Genomic DNA, 20,417 nt, shown 5'->3' on the forward strand with positions numbered 1-20,417 from the left:
TTATTTGTCTCATGATAAGTAGGCTAAATTAAAATTGCACAATGCTACTGCTGTATAGAAGACTGTTGTTGCGTAATAATGCATTATTAACCAGTTTGCTATGGCAAGCGTTGAGTTGATGGACGCTGCGTGTTTGCGTGCCACAGTACCGGCAAGAGACGCAACTTTTTGTTGCTTAACGTCGGAACAGCGTTTATGGTCGCATACAGCTGATATTGCTTCGGTGAACTCCCTAAAGCTTCTGTTATCTATCAGAAATAGTTTGGCTTCAATAAATCATCGTTATGGTGCTGCTTTCTCAGCGAAAAGTAGGTTTATTTACAAGCAGTTTTGAGAAAAGTCTAAAAAAGTTGTTTTACATTGATTGAAGGCCCGAATATGTTGAATCTGTGTAAAACAGGCTAATTTGCTGTTTGAAGTACAAGATCTGCTATTAGCGCAAACGCCCACTGGTTAATAAACGTGCCAGGAATTAAAACTATTAAACAATTAAATTTAAATTTATCAAACAGCACTTAGAGAACAACTTTAGCTAACTATTCTGCGACGCCCTTGGAAAATTGAAACGACGCACCAGGGCGTCGCGACGCACAGTTTGAGAACCACTGGCCTATACTATTATTGTTTCAGCTCCGTATTTGTTCGCGTTAAACAAACAATTGTAACAATTCAAATTTAAAATATATTTTGTTGCATTAGCTCTATTTTTGTCAAGAATTTTGCGGCGGTCATTTATGACCGACCAATAAGTCGGCTTCGGCAGACATTCGAGGTCATTCCGGAGGTCATGTCCGCCATGACCGCCGGATATTTCGAGGCCTGTTATATATATATACTCATTATTCAATGATCCTTTGTCTGCCAACCACCAAGTTTTCCATTTAATATGAAGACATGACTCAGAATGAAATGAACAGTCCAGGTGAAAATATGGATTATCAAATTAAAATGGAGCAACCAAAGTACTGTTGTTTCTGATGTCATTCAAATCACAATTTCTCATAGAAGACAGAGATAGAAGATTTTGCTTTGCTTGTGCATGATTAGTAGACACAAGAAACATACAAAACAATGAAATAAACTTCAAAACTCATACATATGCCCAATAATCATGAAATAACAAAAAGCAACGCAATAAGCAGGGCAGTAGAGTCGGAATCAGAGGGATTTTGGGGTGTCCGGAGTCCGCTAGTTAAAAACCTAGGAGCCGGAATCATATATTTTTTGCTTGATTCGCAGCCCTGTCAGGAGTGTGAAGTTGAAGGGATTTTGACGTGTCCAGAGTCGAAATCAGTTATAAACCAAGGAGTTGTATATATTATATATTTTTGCCCAACTCCACAGCCTGGACATAAAGTGGTGGTCACAAAATTGTAACTTTATAAAAACTACAATATGCTATTTATTTGCATGAGATTGTATGGTTTAGTGTCACTCAAAAATAGTAACAACTGTTATTCACCCATCATTTTGTTAGAGCTCATAGTGATTTGATGCTTGAAGGCTTTCAGGTACCAAAACTTCAATGCCGTAATGGTAATTCTAAAATTGGAAATGCGTTACTTTGAAGTTATATTAGACTAGTGTCACTGCCCCTGAGATCAAGAATAAATTGTTCAAAAAAAGAAGTTTTTTAAAAACTACCGGTACTGAAAGCAAACTTAAAATATAGTATGGCATAATATTGATAAATTAGTTAGCCTAATTAGGCTACTGATTGTTTGCTACAACTTTAACATATATAATTATATACGGTATACAAAAATTATTCATTGCACACACAATAGAAAATAGACACAGGCTATGGTGATTGGTGGCCGAGCCACTCTAGCATGATGTTTGTATTAAATGTTAACTCCAGTATATATATTACTTAACAATCAGGTTCTTACATCTGCAATAACATAATATATACCGATAGTGTATACCGTACTGACATGTGACAAGGCTATTCTGGGCAAAGTTTAGAAAATAGCTATATGGAAGGGAATGTTCATTAAAAATAAAGAGAAAATCTACCGGAGTTGTGTGTGGCCTGCAGTAGCCTATTGTTCAGTAGCGAGACAGGGATACCAAGAGAGAGTGAACTGGCAATTCTCAGAAAAACAAAAAGGGCCATTGTGAGAGCAATGTGTGGAGTAAAAATGAGGAGGGAAGACTGAAATGAGGAAAACTACAGACCCAACTTGCAAGAGCAAATGGGGTAAGATATCATGGTGTATGGGTACGGTATGTGCTAAGGATGAAAAAAGGAAGTTTTCTTCAAAAGGCAGTGACTTTGGAGATTGATGGTAAAAGGAAACGGGAATATCTTAAAGAACAAGGAAAGAACAGGTGAAGAATGAGGCAGACAAGGTTAGCTTGAAAGAAGAATATGCGATGGACAGAATGAGATAGAGAATAGCTGAAGAGTTAAAGCAACTGCAGAAAGAAAAGAATCGGCTGCCCTCACTAGTGGAGACAAAACCGAATTGTGATGATGATTAAATAGGCTATTAATCCGAAATTACATTGTTAATGATGAACCTTTTTCTACAAAAATGGCTTTAATGCATCATACCCTCACTTAAGTTAGCACTATTCAGTTAAATTTTACAGCAAAACAGACTTAGCTACAACTGTTTAGAAGAAAACTACCTAGAAAGCCATGACCTAGATGAAAAAATGCAAATTTAGGGACTTTCTGTTGAAAGGACAATAATCTGAACATTTACATAAATCTTAAAACTGTTGTAATTATTGATTTTTATGTATTTTTTTGCAATCTTAAATTTTCTGAAGATCTTACGACCCTTCCAAATTGTTTCAAGTTAATGTTCTACTTCAGTTTCAAGACGTCTTCTTGATGTTCGCGTTCTACCTTTTTCAAGACTTCTGCCATGTATTCTTTTCGCTGTTGGAACTTAGAAACAAAAACCAACTTGACTGAACAAAAACAAAGTAAACTTCTTCACGTGTTGCATCAGTCGGGACTTTCCCTTGTATAGAACACAATCTCTGATGTGTTCTCAACCTCGAGTGCGCGGATTCAAATGAGTCCACTGAAGGTTCTGATAAATGAAGCCAGTCAACTTTAAGAAATGAAATTTTTCAATTACTTTCTTCCCAACTTTCTAGACTTTCAGTGTAATATTCCTTGGTGTGACTTTGGCAAAAAAAACACTCCATTTCTTGTGTGTGCAAATGTGGAGTGACATTTCACAAGACATAAAGATTTACCGTTCCATCGTTTAAAAAAATGTCAAAAACCCACTGTTACATGCAGGGGCGCCGGAACAATTTTTGACTGGGGAGGGGGGCCAAAATTACAAAAAAGGGCGCTTTTGTTTACTAAAAGGCCAATTTTTTTTCAAGTTTTAAGATAAGATATAGCGATAATGCTAATCTATCAGCTCACTATTGTTACGGCCAATCTCTGTACAAATCAAACGTAATATAAAACCGTTCAGGTCTACTGAATCTTACGTCATGGAAATTCCTAAAAATGAGCCAAGATTGCACCATCGTTCGTAAGACTTGTATCACACCTGTTGAGAATTACTTCACAATGTTTCACTATTACGTCACAGTGCTGCGTACGTGAGTTTGAGATATTGCAATGTATTCTGGTCATTCGTAAAATGATTGCTTGAAAGTTGGTCAAATATTTAACTGTTTGCTTAGTGCTTGTCAGCTGGACGAAAATTCCGTCTTTATCTAAGTAGTTTGTTCTGTAGTGACAGGTTTTAGTGGCGTACCGTGTTGCGTCCCATTTTCGATAGCCGCGGGCTAATTTTACAGAAATACAATTCTCGAATAGACATTTCAGAGGAGTGTTTCTTTTCGGTCATTACATACAGACGAACGGATTCGGGAATCTTATGTTACAATTTTCCCACGAAGAGATTATGGTTTACCGCTGTGACCAACTATGTATTGAGTAATGATAGCCTACAAGTGTCCGGTAGCCTATACAAAGAAGGGCATCAATCATGCTATGTTATATAATGATGTAACCTACTGTCCAGCCTTAAAACAGCCTGCGGCCATGGCCGCTAAGTAGGCTAGTGCTTGAATGACCGCCGGTGCTATCTCCTCAATCGGCCTCCGGCATCCGCCCCCTGCCCCCCCCGCTTCCGGCGCCCCTGGTTACATGGATATACATGCAAACTTTAAGTGCTCAATACAAAAGATAACCTACCTTTATATCATCATACCGTATCGTAGGCCTACTTTTTCATCTTTGTTCTCTACAGCAGTATCAAATTGTCCTGTTTTTGTATGTTTTACATAATAATTGTTACAATTCGGTGGTGGTCTTCACATTTTTCCTGTTATTTCAGGAAAACTTTCGCGAGTGCTGCAGCCTCTATTCTAGCACACAATCACATATTAGTCGTTGGTTAATTTTTGGTCGCTGGTTTGAGTTTTCATCCTCGTCTTGCTCAGTCTGAGAATAGAGATTCAAACCAACAGCAGTTGTTTCTCAATCTCATTGGCGAGCCTTTTTTTAGTCATTGGTTGGTTTGGAATCTTTATCCTTGGACCGATAAAGTTTTGATAGGTTATTCCTGGTAGTTCGCATACTTGTAGAGCATGTGTAGACTGTAGAGGCTCTTGACTCAGGGCCGGTTACCGAGATTGGCAGAGTAAAGTTTTCCGATTGTTGAAGTGTTGTTTCCGGGGAATTATTCCATTCACTAGGTGCCGCTGAATGGAAAGCAGTCCTAAAATGGGTTGCTCAAGCGCACACCCGAGAGTCGAACCAGCGCCGCGTGATCTTGGGCCTGGCGCGTAACCACTGAGCTAACGGGGCGGAAGTAGTGTGCCTGCTCCTGCACACCTGTGTGTGTATGAATGTGTAGTTAGATTCACTTTTATGGGGTGGTGGCTGACTAGATGACTGCTTGTGGTCTTACGCTACCATTCTGATTGCGCCATAATCTCACCAACAGTTGTACAATGCATTGTTTTATACAATTACCGTACATTTACTCTGCTTGTTTATACCGTATGGCGCTGCGTAAACAAAACAATTAGACTTGACTTTGACTTGTGATAATTTTGACAGCGTAATCTTACAAGACTTTCAACCACGCCTGAATTGAATGATGTCTAGGCTATTCTATTGTATTATTTTTCTCCAAGTTGAAAATTTGTAACGTGGCACGTTTGAAAAAGGCAAAAGAGGGCTTTGATAGTTACTTGATTCCAAAGTATGTTGGTTGATTTTGAATCTTTATTCTCGGACTGACAACGCCTCCGAGATGTCATTCCTTGCAGTTTCGCATAGCCTAGCCTACTTGTAGATGCTTTGAACCATTGGTTTGGTTTTGAATGTTTATCCTCGTACTGACAAAGCCTTTGATTGGTTATTCCTGGTAATTTTGCATACTTGTAGAGGCTTTTGAAGCAGGGCCGGTTACCGAGATTTTTTTTTTTTTTTTTTTTACCGAGATTGACAAAGTAAATTAAGTTTCCGATTGTTGAAGTGTTGTTGCTGGAGAATTATACCATCCATAAAGTGCCGCTGAATAGAAAGCAGTGCTAAGAATGCGTTGCTTAAACGCACACTCTGAGAGTCGAACCAGCGCAGCTTGATCTTAAAGCTCTTTTGTTCACAAAGTCACGCGCTAGCCAACTAAGCTATCGGGACGGACAGAACAAAACACTCGGTTCTTCAGAAAAAAATTAGGGGAGAATGAGGCTATAGCTGTGTTAAATCAACTAAATATTTCGCTTTGTGCATTGCACTCGTGTATTTCATACATTGTGTGACGAAATGAGAGCAGAACTCTCCTGACAACAAATTAAGCGCTTTTTTACATTGATTTAACATCTGCAGACGTTGAATCAATGCAAAAAACGGTTGATTTGCTGTCTGAGGTAGTTAGCTTATGTTCCAATTTAACACTCTTTGGTTATCGCGTGGAAGGTTGCTCGGGAGACTGACTCACGTAAGATTAGCATCTTTTTGAAGGAGTATCTTTCTGCAAGAACTAGCCCATCATGTAGGCCTGATACAGCCTACCCTATAATCTATAAACATTCAAAAACTAGGTTTTTGACATTTTAAGTCGAATGTGTTAACTTTGTAGATTTATAAATATTATCGTGAATAGATCAGCTGAAGGCTATTGTTGTTGCCGTTGGTGAATAATTATTATTACGAATGCTATTTGACGTAACGTGCTCAACAATAGAGTTCGTTAATATGTAGCAACAGGACAGCAAATATTATTCCACATCAAAAAGGGCAGCCAAGAGAAGCAGCTATTTCTCCATACGAACTTTCGTCAGCGCCAACTAAATCCATGTCAATGTCACGCTTGAATAACAAATTTCGTCTATCATGTGAGTGTTTGTATCTCTGTGCTGGAATAATCCAGTCTAGTTTAGTTGCTAGGTCTAGAAGTTTGTCTGCAAAATGGCTTGACGAAGAGTAGCCTAATTGCTTATTATGAACATTCTGTAACCTACAAGAGAAAGAAGAACTGCTAAATTTCAAGGTTTCGACGTCAATGATACCTTGACCGAGTTGCTGCCATTAAATTTTCGTTTTAATGTTTTTTTGGTTACGTCATATAAACCCCAACAAATTAGATCAACTCAATAGGCTACAGAGATGAAAGCGATGGTTAAATCATAGATGACTTACTAACTTAGTAAGTCATCTATGGTTAAATGGTAAGACAGTAGAAATTTTAGTTCTTGAACGAGGTCAGAAGGATGTGGGTCAACGAATCGCTTCATACGAAAGCGAGCAGCAGCCAGCAGCCTAATGTGAAATAACCACTTTAATGGTTTGACCATACGTATTGGCAAGTCGTTGCAGACATAAACTAAACATTGTTTCTATACGGCTCCGCAGTAACTGAGACAAACGCGTTTGTGTTTCAAACTATCCTTGGTTTACAAATGATGAATCACCAACGAGCTGGAGGCTTACTGATGACGTAATCTGATAACACAGTGCGTGCAGTTACAGTCAGGTGCCACCCATTCACAATGGTTTAGTATTGTTATTTTGAAGGTGACGCTCCAAGACCATGTTTGCAAAAGAGACGCGGCGACATGCGTAATAGATTTTTCCGCTGAGAGTGCAGTGCAGACTTAACTAAACATGTCGACAAGTTAATGTTTAATGAAGCAAAGCTTAAAATCAGTCACCCTGCGGAGATGTTGCCTATTAGTGTCAGCAGAAGAAACCAGCCACTGGAGGTATAGAAAACCGTTGCGAGTTTGTAGCAGAAACGCCACATTTGCTGGTAAACAGTGAATACTAAACTTCGTTGTTTTTATTTCCTTACAGATGTAATAATTTATGAAGTCTCCACAATAAGCAAAGTAATTTTTTTCAAGCTAGTTTTCTGATTAGAAACGGATAGATCGGTGCATCTTTGTTTTGAAGAGTAAACCCGAGCCTGAATGAAGTTTGATCAGTTTTCTGCCAGGCTTGCAATGATAATGGAGCCAGCTTACTTAGTAGAGCTTATACGTTCTCAGGCCAGTCATTTCTGTCTCTTTGAATATCGTCAACACAATTTCCTACTTCAGCTCGAATTTCTTTAAATTGCTTTTTATAATTGTTTTCTTCTCATGCAGATTTTGATACTGACGATACTACCGAGAGTATTTTACACGTAATTTTCTGTATTATCTCAAATCTATACGTACTTCAAACTTACAGTAAGCCTAGGCCTATATACTGTATATCGAAACACTACCAAATAGTTGAAATTAATTTATCATTCAACGAACATCATGCTGCAACAAATCCTCCGAGACATGTACGTTGATCCCGAAATTTTAGCGGAATTACCAGAAGAACAAAAAGAGATGTTGTTCTTTAAAATTCGACAGGAACAGGTCAGTATAACCTACTGAAACTAAAAATTATTAGATTCTAGGCTACCAAAATTTTCTTAAGTTGTTAAAAGACCGCTGTTATACAGCGAAATGACTGATGAACAACATGATTAAAATGCTTGTAAAAGTAGGCTACATTTTTATTTTTGGCGATTCATTTTTATTCAATGTAAATTCTAAAATAACTAATTTTGCTGTCTGGGTTGTTCTTGCCGTGTCTACTATCTGTGAGCATAGGGTGACTCACGAGAGATAAATTTATCCCTGTTGTTTTACGCTCGGAAAACCCTTTTGTTGCTGCTTTTAGTTTTTAAGATGATTGGCATGGGTTGAAATCAAGTCCTTTTGTGTCAAAAACGATGGCACGGTTCCTACTTCACAGGTAGAAAAATTGGACTTTTAATACGTAGGCTACATAAAAAGCAGATTTTGCTAACAGGGTTGTTGAAAGGATTTGAAAAGCAGTTGGATAGGCTACGCTGCCATGTGCATTTGCTCACATAACTACTACCTTGAGGGCATAGACTAAGCTAAGCACACAAGCACGTGACGTTTTGATCAGTTGCTAACAAAATTTAAATATTATATTATGAATAATATTTTTTTTGTTCTGGTGAAATATCTCCAAAAAATACATAGCACCGATAATCCAAAACTTTTAATGGGACGAATTTTTGATCACTTTTTGACGATTTTTATAATTCTTTCACACAGATTCGAAGATACAATGAATGTGAAAAAGAAAATAAGAACAAAGGTAGCCACAGAAGGCCCAACCGTTCACCAAAAACAGGTAGCTGCTGGTTGTAATTGGTTGTGAGATCTCGTAGACGTAGATTAACTAACAAATTTCACTGTAGCTAAAGCATGATCATCATTGTCTTGTATAACACCGATATGGCGTGTAAATAACATAGTAGGCTACAGCCTACAAGATAGAGAACAAATTATATCACATAGCCTACATATCCTTATACAATAGCCTATGCATAAAGTCAGTGGTGGGCACTAGTTACTTGTAAAGTAACTGAGATACAGTTACAGTTACTTCGCTCAAAAAGTAACTAGTTTCAGTTACAGTTACCGTTTTTTAAAAAGTAACCAGTTACAGTTACTAGTTACAGTTACTTTTCAAAGAAAATAGATGCATATGAGTACTGATCTACAACTACTCTTCTTTCCATGAAGTACAAGTTGAAAAATACATGATAAAGGGCAAGATGATACTTTGTTCGTAGCTGTTGCCTAACTATAAAACAGCGACCACTCTGCTAGCTGTCCACATACTATAATGCTTCTAAGAATCCATAATCTAACTCCAAAACCAAAACGTCCGCCTACCGAATATAAAACAATAAAAAATCGAAAAAACGACATGCATAGGAGCAGTGTTGTACGTTGACGCCGTCAATTTGACGGCGTCATTTGACGGCGTCAACTTTTAGTTGACGCTGAGGCTAGCGCCGTCAATTTATTTTTCAGTTGACGGAAGTGATAGCGCCGTCAACTATTTTGCCGATTTTAAGCGTCAAGCGCTAAGCGTCATTTTTTGTTTTCATGGAAAATCTCGTTTCACAATAAGAGTTTCACAATGTATTCTGGCCAGCGCGACTCATCCGAATTACCAGTTTTTGCGTTGGTTGGAATGGCTCCCTGGAATACAAGCGGAAGAAGTTCGCCAAATGGTGATCACCCATGTACTGAGAACGAGGAATCAGAGACTGAAAGCGAAAAATCCATGAATGGCATTGCGGACGTTGAATATACTTTATTGCAAGAGCTCTATGCCCCTGAAAAGAGCGATGTTGGTGCAGTGGACCTCGTTAAAAGATTTATACATGCTAAACTATCACAGCACGCTTGGAACAGTGATACCTTTCCGACTAAACGTTTTCAACTTGTTTTTGAAATACACCACACCAATACCAACCAGCGCTGCTGTGGAACGCATGTTTTCACTTGGAAAGGACAATATGCGCAGGGGCGCCGGAAACGGGGGGGGAGCAGGGGAGCGGATGCCCCCTGCCCTCAAATTTCTGTGGATGGGGAGGGAAGAGGGGGCAATGGTGCCCTTTTAAGGTCATATAAGCTACTGCACACTTTGCAATATAACAATTTATGCTATTCGCTTTTAGCCTAATTATAATGTTCTATTTTTGCCTCAAAATCATATTCACGACACAAACTTCTCCATCATAGTAAGTTATATTACATCATTATAAAATAGCATGATGCCCTTCTGTGCCATTGTTCTTTGTATAGCGGACGCTTGTATCATTATTCGATAATGAGCTGATAGATGAGCATTATCGCTAGGGGAGACCGGGGCTAGTTGTAACATTTTTTGAATTATTTATTATATGTCTGTAAAAACAAGTCTGAGCGAATTTTTTGGAGATTAGTTGTATAGGTAGACTATTTACGCATATTATTCCACCTAAAGCCCTGTGATATATATGAAGGATTTTGAGAAAATTGGCCTAGAAAAACTTTAATCGGGCGTTACAACTTGCCCCGGATCTGGGGCAAGTTGTAATACAGGCAGAGGCAAGTTGTAACAGAATATTTTTCCTGCGAATAAATAGCAAACACTTTACTAAACATTCACTTTTCTTCAAGAAAGGTTTATTCACTCCTCAAGGTCAGAAAATTTTCACCAGAAGGTACACACTGAAGCAAAACTGCACACAATATAACAGGCATTTCAAAAATTCACATTTTTCCTTTACTCCTCACAAAGGTGACAATAATACTTTGGCAATCCCTCGGTACATTGAGAATGCGACCAACCATGGCACTTTTCACACCTGACCCAATTTTCTCCCGGTCTACTGTTCGAATACGCTCGAAAGACATAGGCCTACAGGTGTTCAATGTTTTTTCTTACAATCAGTAAGCTATCTTAGGTAGGCTAGTTAAGTTTACCTTTAACTTTCTTAACCAGTCTGTACAAAGTCACATGGCATATGTTGTAATCTTTGGCAATTTTTCGAATAGACTCATTTCCAGTGATGGCTTCCTCAGCAGCACGTTTTAATACAGCAGGTGGAATCTTCCCACGTTCACTTTTTCTTTTATAATTACGCATAATTGTAACAGTTACCAAGTAATCTAGCTCATTTACTGCCAAAGAACATAACACAGCTCTTGTTACATCTTGCCCCAATAGCAGTTAGCCATGAACTGTTCGATATTTCACCAATAAAATGCCACATATTTTTGGTCACCTTTAATTTTTTAAATACCTAAGTAAATGGTTATATCAAAAAAAAAAGACCAGCCCTTTAGCTTACTTTTTCTTGTCGTAGTAACTACAAGTTTATTTTTCTAAAATTTTACTTTCAGTAGGCAAAAAATGCTTTTCGTTATAACTCAACTGTACGGAGAGATATTGAAACGAGGGTTTATCTGTAACTTAGCTACAATACACTTGATAGAGGGCGCAATAGAAAAATACATTTTTCTGTTTAGTTGGGGAGAAAATGATAGTGTTACAACTTACCCCTGTTACTTTTAGCCCCGGTCTCCCCTATATCTTATCTTAAAACTTAAAAAAAAAAGGCCTTTCAGCAACAAAAGTGCCCTTTTTTCATACTCCTGCCCCTCCAGTCAAAAATCGCTCCGGCGCCCCTGAATATGCGTCCCAAACGCAGCAAATTGTCAGACAAACGTTTTGAAATGCTTGTTTTTCTGCAAGGAAATAACTAAATATATAGGCTGAGCAGCTAATTACAATACAGTCTCAAAACATAATACCTGCTCTTTATTTATAGTTATTGTTAGCCTGAACTTGGTTGAAATATTTCCGTTTTATGAGACGCTGGCAAAAAATAGCGCTACAAATTAGCGCTGACGCCGTCAATTTCTTTAAGAGCTTACGCAGTCCTTTACGCCGTAAAGTTTTTAGGCAATTCGCGCTGACGCTGACGCCGTCAAATTATTTCAATGACGCGTACAACACTGCATAGGAGTAGGACACTCCGTGATAAGCAGTAGGGCGTATCAATATTTTTATACGGATATCTAAAATGAACGAAGAGTCACAACATCAATTTCCTTTCAGAAACATCAATATTTCAAAATGTTGATCGCTAAGTCCAGCTTGCTTTGGTTCCAAAATATCCTTCCCAAGGGAGAGCAGTCTTTCAACAGCAGCACTGGAGGGGATAGGGATATTGTATCGCAAGAACAAACGCCTCATGGCGTCATTGGGAAATGCATCAGACGTAACCGCCTTTGTTGGGTTACGTTGGAGAAATTCATTTAAAATTTTTGCGGCACTCGCTTTCTTTTTTTTTGTGCTTTCAAATAACAGAGCAAAAAAGTCAATATCAGTGTCGCTGTTGCTTGCTGCATCGTCGATGTTGAAATTGCTGTGGTTCTGTTATAGGCAGTGGCGTAGCAACGCAATATGCCGCCCTTGGATTTTTGCACGAAACGCCGCCCCTCCCCCCCCCCCTTGAAACCGTCGTAAAAGCTGATTAAAATTCCACACAACAGAAGAAAGCAGTTTTGTTTGATTTTATTGAAAGTTCAAAATAAGACAGCTGAAGGATTCTTTGTCTCCTTTAATTACTCTAATCGCTGTCTTGAATGGTCCTTTTTTATTCTGAAACCTTTCGGGCCCTAGTTTGATCATCTCAACTCTCATGTTATGAGTTAATGCTTCTGGCCAAGTAGCCACATCGTTATGAGAATAATAAGCTTAGATAGCATCTGTTTTATCTTTATCTACCAGTGTTTCATTCACAGGCTGACTTCTTTCATTGATCACTTTTTTATTGTTTTGCTCGAAGTAGCCTACACTTCTTCTTCCGTCTCAACTTGAGGTAGAGATTTACTGTGCTAATCTCTTCTGTTTTTTTAGCAGAGGCAATTGTTACGAACTTTAAAATGGCTCCTTCATTCTTTTTAGTTCCTCCTCTCTAGCTTTCTTTTTCTTTCTAAAAAAATCTTCACTTTCTTTTACTCTCGTCATAGGCAAAAATTAATTTTAAAAAATTGCAACTTAAATCTTGTTCTGGAATCTGCAGCACATTAGTTAAAAACAATAACCATAATTGCAAATTTGCTGAGAAGCTAAGTGATCTATTCCAGACCTGAAACTTTAAACCTTTCACTAACCTAACCCATCTTCACACATGAAGATGGAGGAATCCCGTCTATCTACCACAGACAGATGGTAAAGGTGGCAGTTGACTCGATCCTGTCTCCTCGCGAAAGTGAAATAAACTTGAAGCTAATCTGAACTTAACTACCAAAGCTAAATTGACTGAACATTGAACAATGCTATAGCTTACAAGTTACAAACGACATTCTATCATTACTTCAACAGCATGAGTATCATTAAACCGTCACAAATACCACATGGTGAGGCACAATCTAAAAAAGTTGCAAATTGGTTTTTAGGCATAACTTGTTTAATTTTCTGGCTTCACTTAGTTTGATCAATGTTAACTTAGGTCGTTTAAGTCTGAGTCTCTCCGAGAATAAATTAACGTGACTGTCTTTGTTCGTTTGAAACTTTATCAAGTTTTGCCGCCCTCCAGCAACGTGCCGCCCCTGGATTTATCCACAAGATCCAATGGGTAGTTACGCCACTGGTTATAGGTTAACAATTTTGGGATGTAGAGCCGTCTTAATTTCTTCACCCTTGTAAAGCCAAAAAAGTCGGAATTGTGGGTGAAAAGCAGCAGCTAACTGGCAGTCACTATCATCAAAAACATGGCCAAATCTGTTTTCCAAAGATTTCAACAATCGGGTAGTAATGGCAGGCAGACAGCCACCTTGTTGCTGTTTCGAAGTTCTTGTAGTCTTTTCCGCGTCATGCCCATATAGCCTATGCCTTCTCCTCTGATTGCAGAATGTCCAGAGATTGGCATATTGGTCGCATTACTAGTGGGGTTTGTTTCAGTCTCAGATACTTTAAACAGAAACTTATCCGTTTTGACTTTCGACTACTAACTACCTCGTCTACCTGTGTTCAAAGCTATAAAATCACAATCTACAAAAAAAGAATCGTTTTACAAAAAAGGAAAAGCTGAAATTTCTAAAAACAGACAGCTTAGTGGGGGAACAAACAAAGGATTGTGGCGTCAGGACATCAATCCTTATAGAACACTGCGAAATCCTACCTCGCAGTTTACGCGGCCTCCTTTCTGTCGCTGGTACACCGCAAAATCCTATCTCGCAGTTTACACAGCTCCTCTCTGCACACAACCTCGCTTCTTGTCGCCGAATGCCAATAATCTCTCCCAAACACATAATTTGACCACTACAAAAAACTGCCATTAACTGAAAAACAAACGACCTATTTTTGTTAGGAAAATCAAGTAACTGTAACTGTTGAAAAACGATCAAATAGTAACTAGTTACCCCTTATCGTTACTTTTTCAAAAAAGTAACGAAGTTACAGTTACTCAAAAAGTAACTAGTTACTGCCCACCTTTCATTAAGTTGCGCAAATCGAAAATTGATTGCTAATGTTTGTTGTTGGATTAATTTTGATAGGTCTTGGTTGGTTTTGAATCTTTATCCTCGGACTGACAAAGCCTTTGATTGGTTAGTCCTGGTAGTTTCGCATACTTTTAGAGGCTTTTGACGCAGGGCCGGCTATCGAGATTGACAGAGTGATTGTTGCAATGTTGTTTGCCGGGGAATTATTCCGTCCACGAGGTGCCGCTGTATGGAAAGCAGTTCTGAAAATGCGTGACTCAAGCACACACCCCGACAGTCCAACCAGCGCCATATGATCTTGAGTCGAACGATTAGTCTATCTATCTGTTCATGTTGTCACAGCAAAAAAGGTGAGAATACTCGAAGATGCAAATGGTAAGCCTTGGACATGGATATTTGGAGAAGCAAAGGGTGAAGTGACGGTCGAAGAAAAGTGGATACAGTTGGGGTAAGCAAATAGAATGGGGATCGATAAAACAATCAACTAATTACCATTGTTGATGCATCAAAACCATTGATCTAATTAATAAAAAAAAGGTCTATATTATAATGTTACTGTTTTAGCATAGTAGCTACAGTATGCAGCTTTCAACGTACTTTTTGAATTTAGGCTATGTGTAAAAAAATTATTTTATACATCTTAAGTAACTTTCGTCAAAATACCTTGAATAATTTGCATATCCAACTACAATAAACTAATTTATTTGCTGCATCATTGCTTACAATTTTTGTCGTCTTTTTTTGCACTGCTATTTATATTTTCGACTTAGGGATTTCAGTTTATTGCAACCTTGGCAGAAATATATGTCCATCCTTACGCAGGCAAACATGTTTTTCAAACCGTATTGCTGCATAACTTCATGAGGTTTATAAAATTTTCTGCTGGCAATAATGTCATCAATGATCTATTTTGCACTGTTGTTAAGTTTTGTGCTTTGTAGTCGGACTGAAAGTTGCTGTAGCCTACTGTACTGTATTTTCATTTGTAGTGCCAGACGCAGCAAGTGTGCTTTGCTGTCACCTTTGACAGTGACACTAAACAAGCATTAAAACAACGGATGCTGATATAGCCGTGCCCTTCTTGAGTGTAATATTAATATTTGGCCTCGAGCTTTCAGCATCAAAGATGTCAACAAGTTAACATTAATTAAGTGCACCATACTTACCAATCTCACCAGCCAATGAAGAAAGAAAAGTTTAAAATTTGCTTGAACGCAATCACGCTTGAGCAAACTTTATAGGCAGACCACATTATTAAGGAGTATTTGCGTCTCTATTGTCATAGTTGACGAAAGAAATTGAACCTTATAATGTGCTGTAATGCCTGTAGTTTTTAACCAAACAGCTTGATGTTATGTAACGTAGCCTTATTGAATAGCAACTCATACACAAATTTTTTTGTTTGAAGTGATAATAAGTATGATATCAAATTGTGGAGTGCATAGTTACAGTACCATAAAACGTTTCATGGACATTTCATGCGAGTTTGCTACGGCACACTCACTGCACAGTCAATTGTGGACGTCATCATGATAGCAGCTGGACTGAAAGCCAAACGCTAGGTTTCATCTTGCACTGCAAACAGGATTGGGCAGGCTACTTTGACTGTGGCATTTTGTTATATTTTTGCATTTTTAAAAGTTTTTTTAGCATTGTAAATAGTTAAAAAAAACTCTGTTTTATCAACGCGCAGTGCTACCCTATTTATAAAACATCAGCTTTGAAAAAGCAACTTTTCCCTAATCTTGAAGATGCATTTCATAATATTGCATTTTAAACTGATTTTGTCAACAGCATGATTACTATCATAACCTAAGTCCTAAGGTGTTGCAACCGTGCCATATTTTAATCTGAATATGTATTAAAAAAACGTCAAGTTTCTAAAATTTGGCGTAAAAACCGCCAATATGGCATTTCTGTTTGCCGTGCAAGATGAGGCCTGGCGTTTGGCTTCCAGTCCAGATACTATATTAGCGAAGGCCACGAGTAAATACGGCATTGGCCGCCAACATTGACAAATTTCTATTCATTCAATAAAAAACAACTTTAAATTAAAACTTTACATCTCTTGGTTGCTACACAACCTGCGTGTAGCTAAAACAGAAACTGAAAAAATGAAAGCGTGAATCTACGATTTGTTTTTACGATTAGTAATTTGTTTTGCAGTGAAAAGCGGATGGAAGATGCGATTAAGGCTGTAATTCAAGAGGAAGAAGAAACAATAGTAAGAGGAAAAAATATGCATAAGAATGGAGGGACTATACAAGGTAATGGGAAAAGTTCGGTTGAAAATGGAACTAGAATGGAGCTTCTACGTGTGAAACAAAAATCAACACACAGATCTCCATCTACAAGCCCAAGTACGTCTCCAAATGTCACTCCTGTATTGAAAAGACATCCCAGACTTTCCCCAAAAACGTCTCCTGTTGTTTCGCCCGTACTTGCGCGAAAAGAGGTAAGCCCCCAAACTAACAGCATACGCTTTAAACCATTTAGCTATATTGAAGTATCAAACTAAATGTATAATTGAGACTACATTACAACAAAAGTTGATTGCTTGATATCACTAGCACGGACTGACTATCTTGTGCAATGTGCAAGTTCCGTTTTCAATTTGAATGTTTCATGTTACAAATGCAACATTTATTGGTAGGTTATATTGTTGCAATATTCAGTAATCACGCTATTGAAAGATTCTCTCTTCATTAGAGCAACAAACGAAAAGCAAGTCAAAAAGGCGACTCAGCTAGGACTCCACCAAGTCCGGGAAGTAACCGTAGCCGCGTTCCAGACAAGCATCCATTGGTGGTAAAGAAATCGCAGCTTCAAGACAACAACCAACTCATTTCAACTCAACCACAGGTCACCAGTGGTATAGCAGAAAAACGTTTACCTCAGGATAACAATCAAAAAGTTTTGGGTCCAAAACAAAGTCATTCCCCAGAAACGTCGTCTGCGGAAAGACCTCAACCTGAATTGCACAAGAAAAATGTTGCCGTCGAAGATATATATGAAAGTAAGCTGTCCTTGAGGTTTTGATTTTAGCAGTAGTCTATCAAAATACAGCTTCCACTCTGCAGTTCATAGTGGGCCTATCTGCAAGCGATAAAACGATTACTGCAACAACAAACAGATTTTGTTATTTTCAGGCTTTCATCCTGAACCTACGCAAGACGCCGATGCAGTGTCAAATGAAGAATGGCTTCAACAACGTAAGTTTACAGTTTCATTTAAATTTTACGTTGTTCGTGCTATAGTCTACATTGTAATAAGCACTTAAAAGTAACGTAGGCTATAGGCATCAAGTACTGGCTGGTGAAACGGTGGGCGTATGAATTTGTTCTTGTTTGAATGATGAAGCATGTACATCGACAGTAATCTATAGGTCAGCTACTCTCTCAGTACATGAACAAGGTTGTTGAACAGAAATCAAAGTAATAAAAACTGTTGTAAGTTAACTACTGTATGTTGCGGTCTCCAGCCGGGCAACAAAATACACAAACTTGTTGGTGGCAAAGTAGTCATACAAATACAAAGATCCATTACAGTGTGCTTGATGGTCCAAAAAGAAATCAAATCAAACTTGTTGTTTTAGTTCGTCAATTTAAAGAAGCCGACGAAAGGCGAAGTATAAGAGCACGTCGAGCTAGCAAAGAATTCCGTCGCCAATCTCAGTTGGCTTCAGATCCCGAAAAAATTCGGGCAAAATTCAGTAAACTGGCAACAACCAACAAACCTCAACTTCCTCCCAAGCCAAAAACTTTGCGGACGAAGCATCCTGTCACCAGGTCAATACATGCAATTTGATAGGTTACATTTAATTAAATTTGAAAAAAATGCTTCAGTATTTGATAAGTTTCATGTAGAGAAAGTATTGTAGACTACAAACTGACACAAATGTTTTTCTAAAGAATGAAATTCGTATGATTACTTTGATGTCATAATATTCATTGACGGTTTATGTCGTAAAATATGATAACTAACATCCGAACAATATTTACAAACCATAAGTGCATGCTTCAGCCTGCACAATATGACTATTATGGATGGATTTTTTCAATAAAAAAGCATTGCAATATTATTATTAATACTTTAAGACCTGGAAAAATGAGCAAGCCACGAAATCGCGAAGAAGTTAAAGAATGGTTTGCAGAAACACAAATGCATGTCATCTCAGGACAAAGCGGCATTTGCGCACCAGCTTGGTTTCACGGTAAGTCTTGTCTATTCATGTAAACTTTTTAGATGTTGAAATTTGTCGATTGGTCGATTCGGCCAATAGTGTCAATATTTGTTCGTCTTGATAGCTCTATTGACTTGTCTTAACATGTAAGAATTTGCCTTGCGTTTATTTTCCATTTGTTACAGTCATGCTTGATAAAGAGAACTTTTATTCTTTATCAATTAGGTTATGTCAAAGATTTCCGTCTCATCAGGTTCCTTTTTGGTGAAATCTTACGTAGTTTTGTCTTATAATTGGCTTTTTTTCAACTTGACATCTTTTGAAGGCTTCTCGTGTCGTGTTATAAACTTTTGTTTGCATTGGATTTGAAGCAACAAGGTGTTGCATTCCTTTTTCATCATGAAAGAGACTGTCGTTACTCGTTAGGTCTACTCATGTTTGCAAATGCATTACTTAAATATTTACAATTCTACACACTTGCAGGTATTATTTCTCGCCAAATCGCAGAAGATTTGTTGAAAAACAAAAGCAAAGGAGACTTTTTGATACGAGTTAGCGACAAAATTTGGGGCTACGCGTTGAGTTACAGGTATACTATGTTTGGCCCGGGATGAAGTTGTACAAACGCGTTAGATAGGCCACTTACAGAATCAATTACAGACAATAATAGGGCATTTAATAAACGCAGTTCTAACGCAATATGACGTTTTTGCAGAGATAGTGACCGGGTGAAGCACTTTCTCATAGACGCTTCAGAACCTCATTGCTATCACTTTTTCGGCAACGACCAAATTCGACACGAAACCCTCGATGAGTTGATAGAATACCACAAGGTTGGTGCGATATTGATCAGATAGCACGTTTCGTTTTTTCAATTGGTCAAAACTCTGGCCGGGTCGAGCATTACAGATGTTGTTATGAGTTTAATCACATGTTATTTACCTCAAATGATGTGAACAGTCGACGACTTTTTAGCAAAAATTAACAAACACTAACTGCTAAACTATTCACATCTTGAACATAAAATTGCTTCCGGCATCTGCAGAGTCGAAAAATTGCTGCAAATTGGTTCCAGTTAGTTTATTGCTTGTGAATCCAAGCTTTATAAAGTGCAGTTTTGCGACGTCCAAAATCGACCTTTAAATCACCAGTATCTTTCTTTTGCAGGAGGAAAAGATTTCGTACAACGCAGAAAAGTTAGAAAATTGGGTAGGCCAACTTGATCCAAGCCATAAAGATTACGAAGAACTAGAAATGAACGACTCAGACACTCGTCTTTAACTACCATAACATACTTCTTCAGATTGTGTTTATTTTTCAAGTAGGCCTATTTAAAGAAACATTGATGCCATTCGTTTACAATCACGTATTGCTTTGCCATTGCATGTCAGTAAAGCGCATATCAAACTATATTCAATATGTTTTACCAGCACATCAATACTAAGAAATTGTTATTTTTAAAGTTAATTTGAGACATTTCATCTGGTATGACATTATTGCTACAGTATTATAGTTCAATTACTACAGTATTATAGTTCTACTACAAAGTATTATAGTTCTGCTGGATTAGAAGTCAGCGATGCTCTATTTTGCAACTCAATATTCGCTGAGGCAAAACCAGAGCTTTTCCCGATTATTGAGAAAGCATGGGCCATGGTTGCTTAAACTGTATGGATCAATTGTTACCTACTTTTTAGAGAAACAGTTTTATATAACTAATTAACTATGGAAGAGTGATTGTGTAGCTTAAACCGCAACTTTTATCGTCTATGCTTCGCTGACAATTATTGCCTCAACAACAATTCTATCAGCACTTTATTTCAGCGCCATATTGAAATGTTGTTATATGAACGTTTCTGAATATTGTTTACTCTTCTAGGAAGGGTTGCAAGGCTCGCCCAATGAAATAAAAACAAAAAAAAAACGTATA

At 37.9% G+C, this 20,417-nt stretch overlaps 1 protein-coding gene across 1 annotated transcript; it reads left to right on the forward strand.

The window, feature by feature from the left end:
- The first annotated feature begins 7,211 nt into the window (after positions 1-7,211).
- LOC145780369 (SH2 domain-containing protein 4A-like) lies at positions 7,212-20,405 on the forward strand. The gene is made up of 11 exons (XM_082592068.1): positions 7,212-7,848; positions 8,563-8,641; positions 14,647-14,752; positions 16,471-16,759; positions 17,014-17,320; positions 17,454-17,516; positions 17,900-18,092; positions 18,402-18,517; positions 18,971-19,076; positions 19,203-19,320; positions 19,655-20,405. The coding sequence occupies exons 1-11, from the start codon at positions 7,744-7,746 to the stop codon at positions 19,766-19,768; spliced, it is 1,596 nt and encodes a 531-aa protein (XP_082448194.1). The 5' UTR covers positions 7,212-7,743; the 3' UTR covers positions 19,769-20,405.
- Positions 20,406-20,417: the final 12 nt, after the last annotated feature.

This window comes from Aplidium turbinatum, chromosome 11, assembly GCF_918807975.1.
Source record: "Aplidium turbinatum chromosome 11, kaAplTurb1.1, whole genome shotgun sequence".
Lineage (NCBI taxonomy): Eukaryota > Metazoa > Chordata > Ascidiacea > Aplousobranchia > Polyclinidae > Aplidium > Aplidium turbinatum.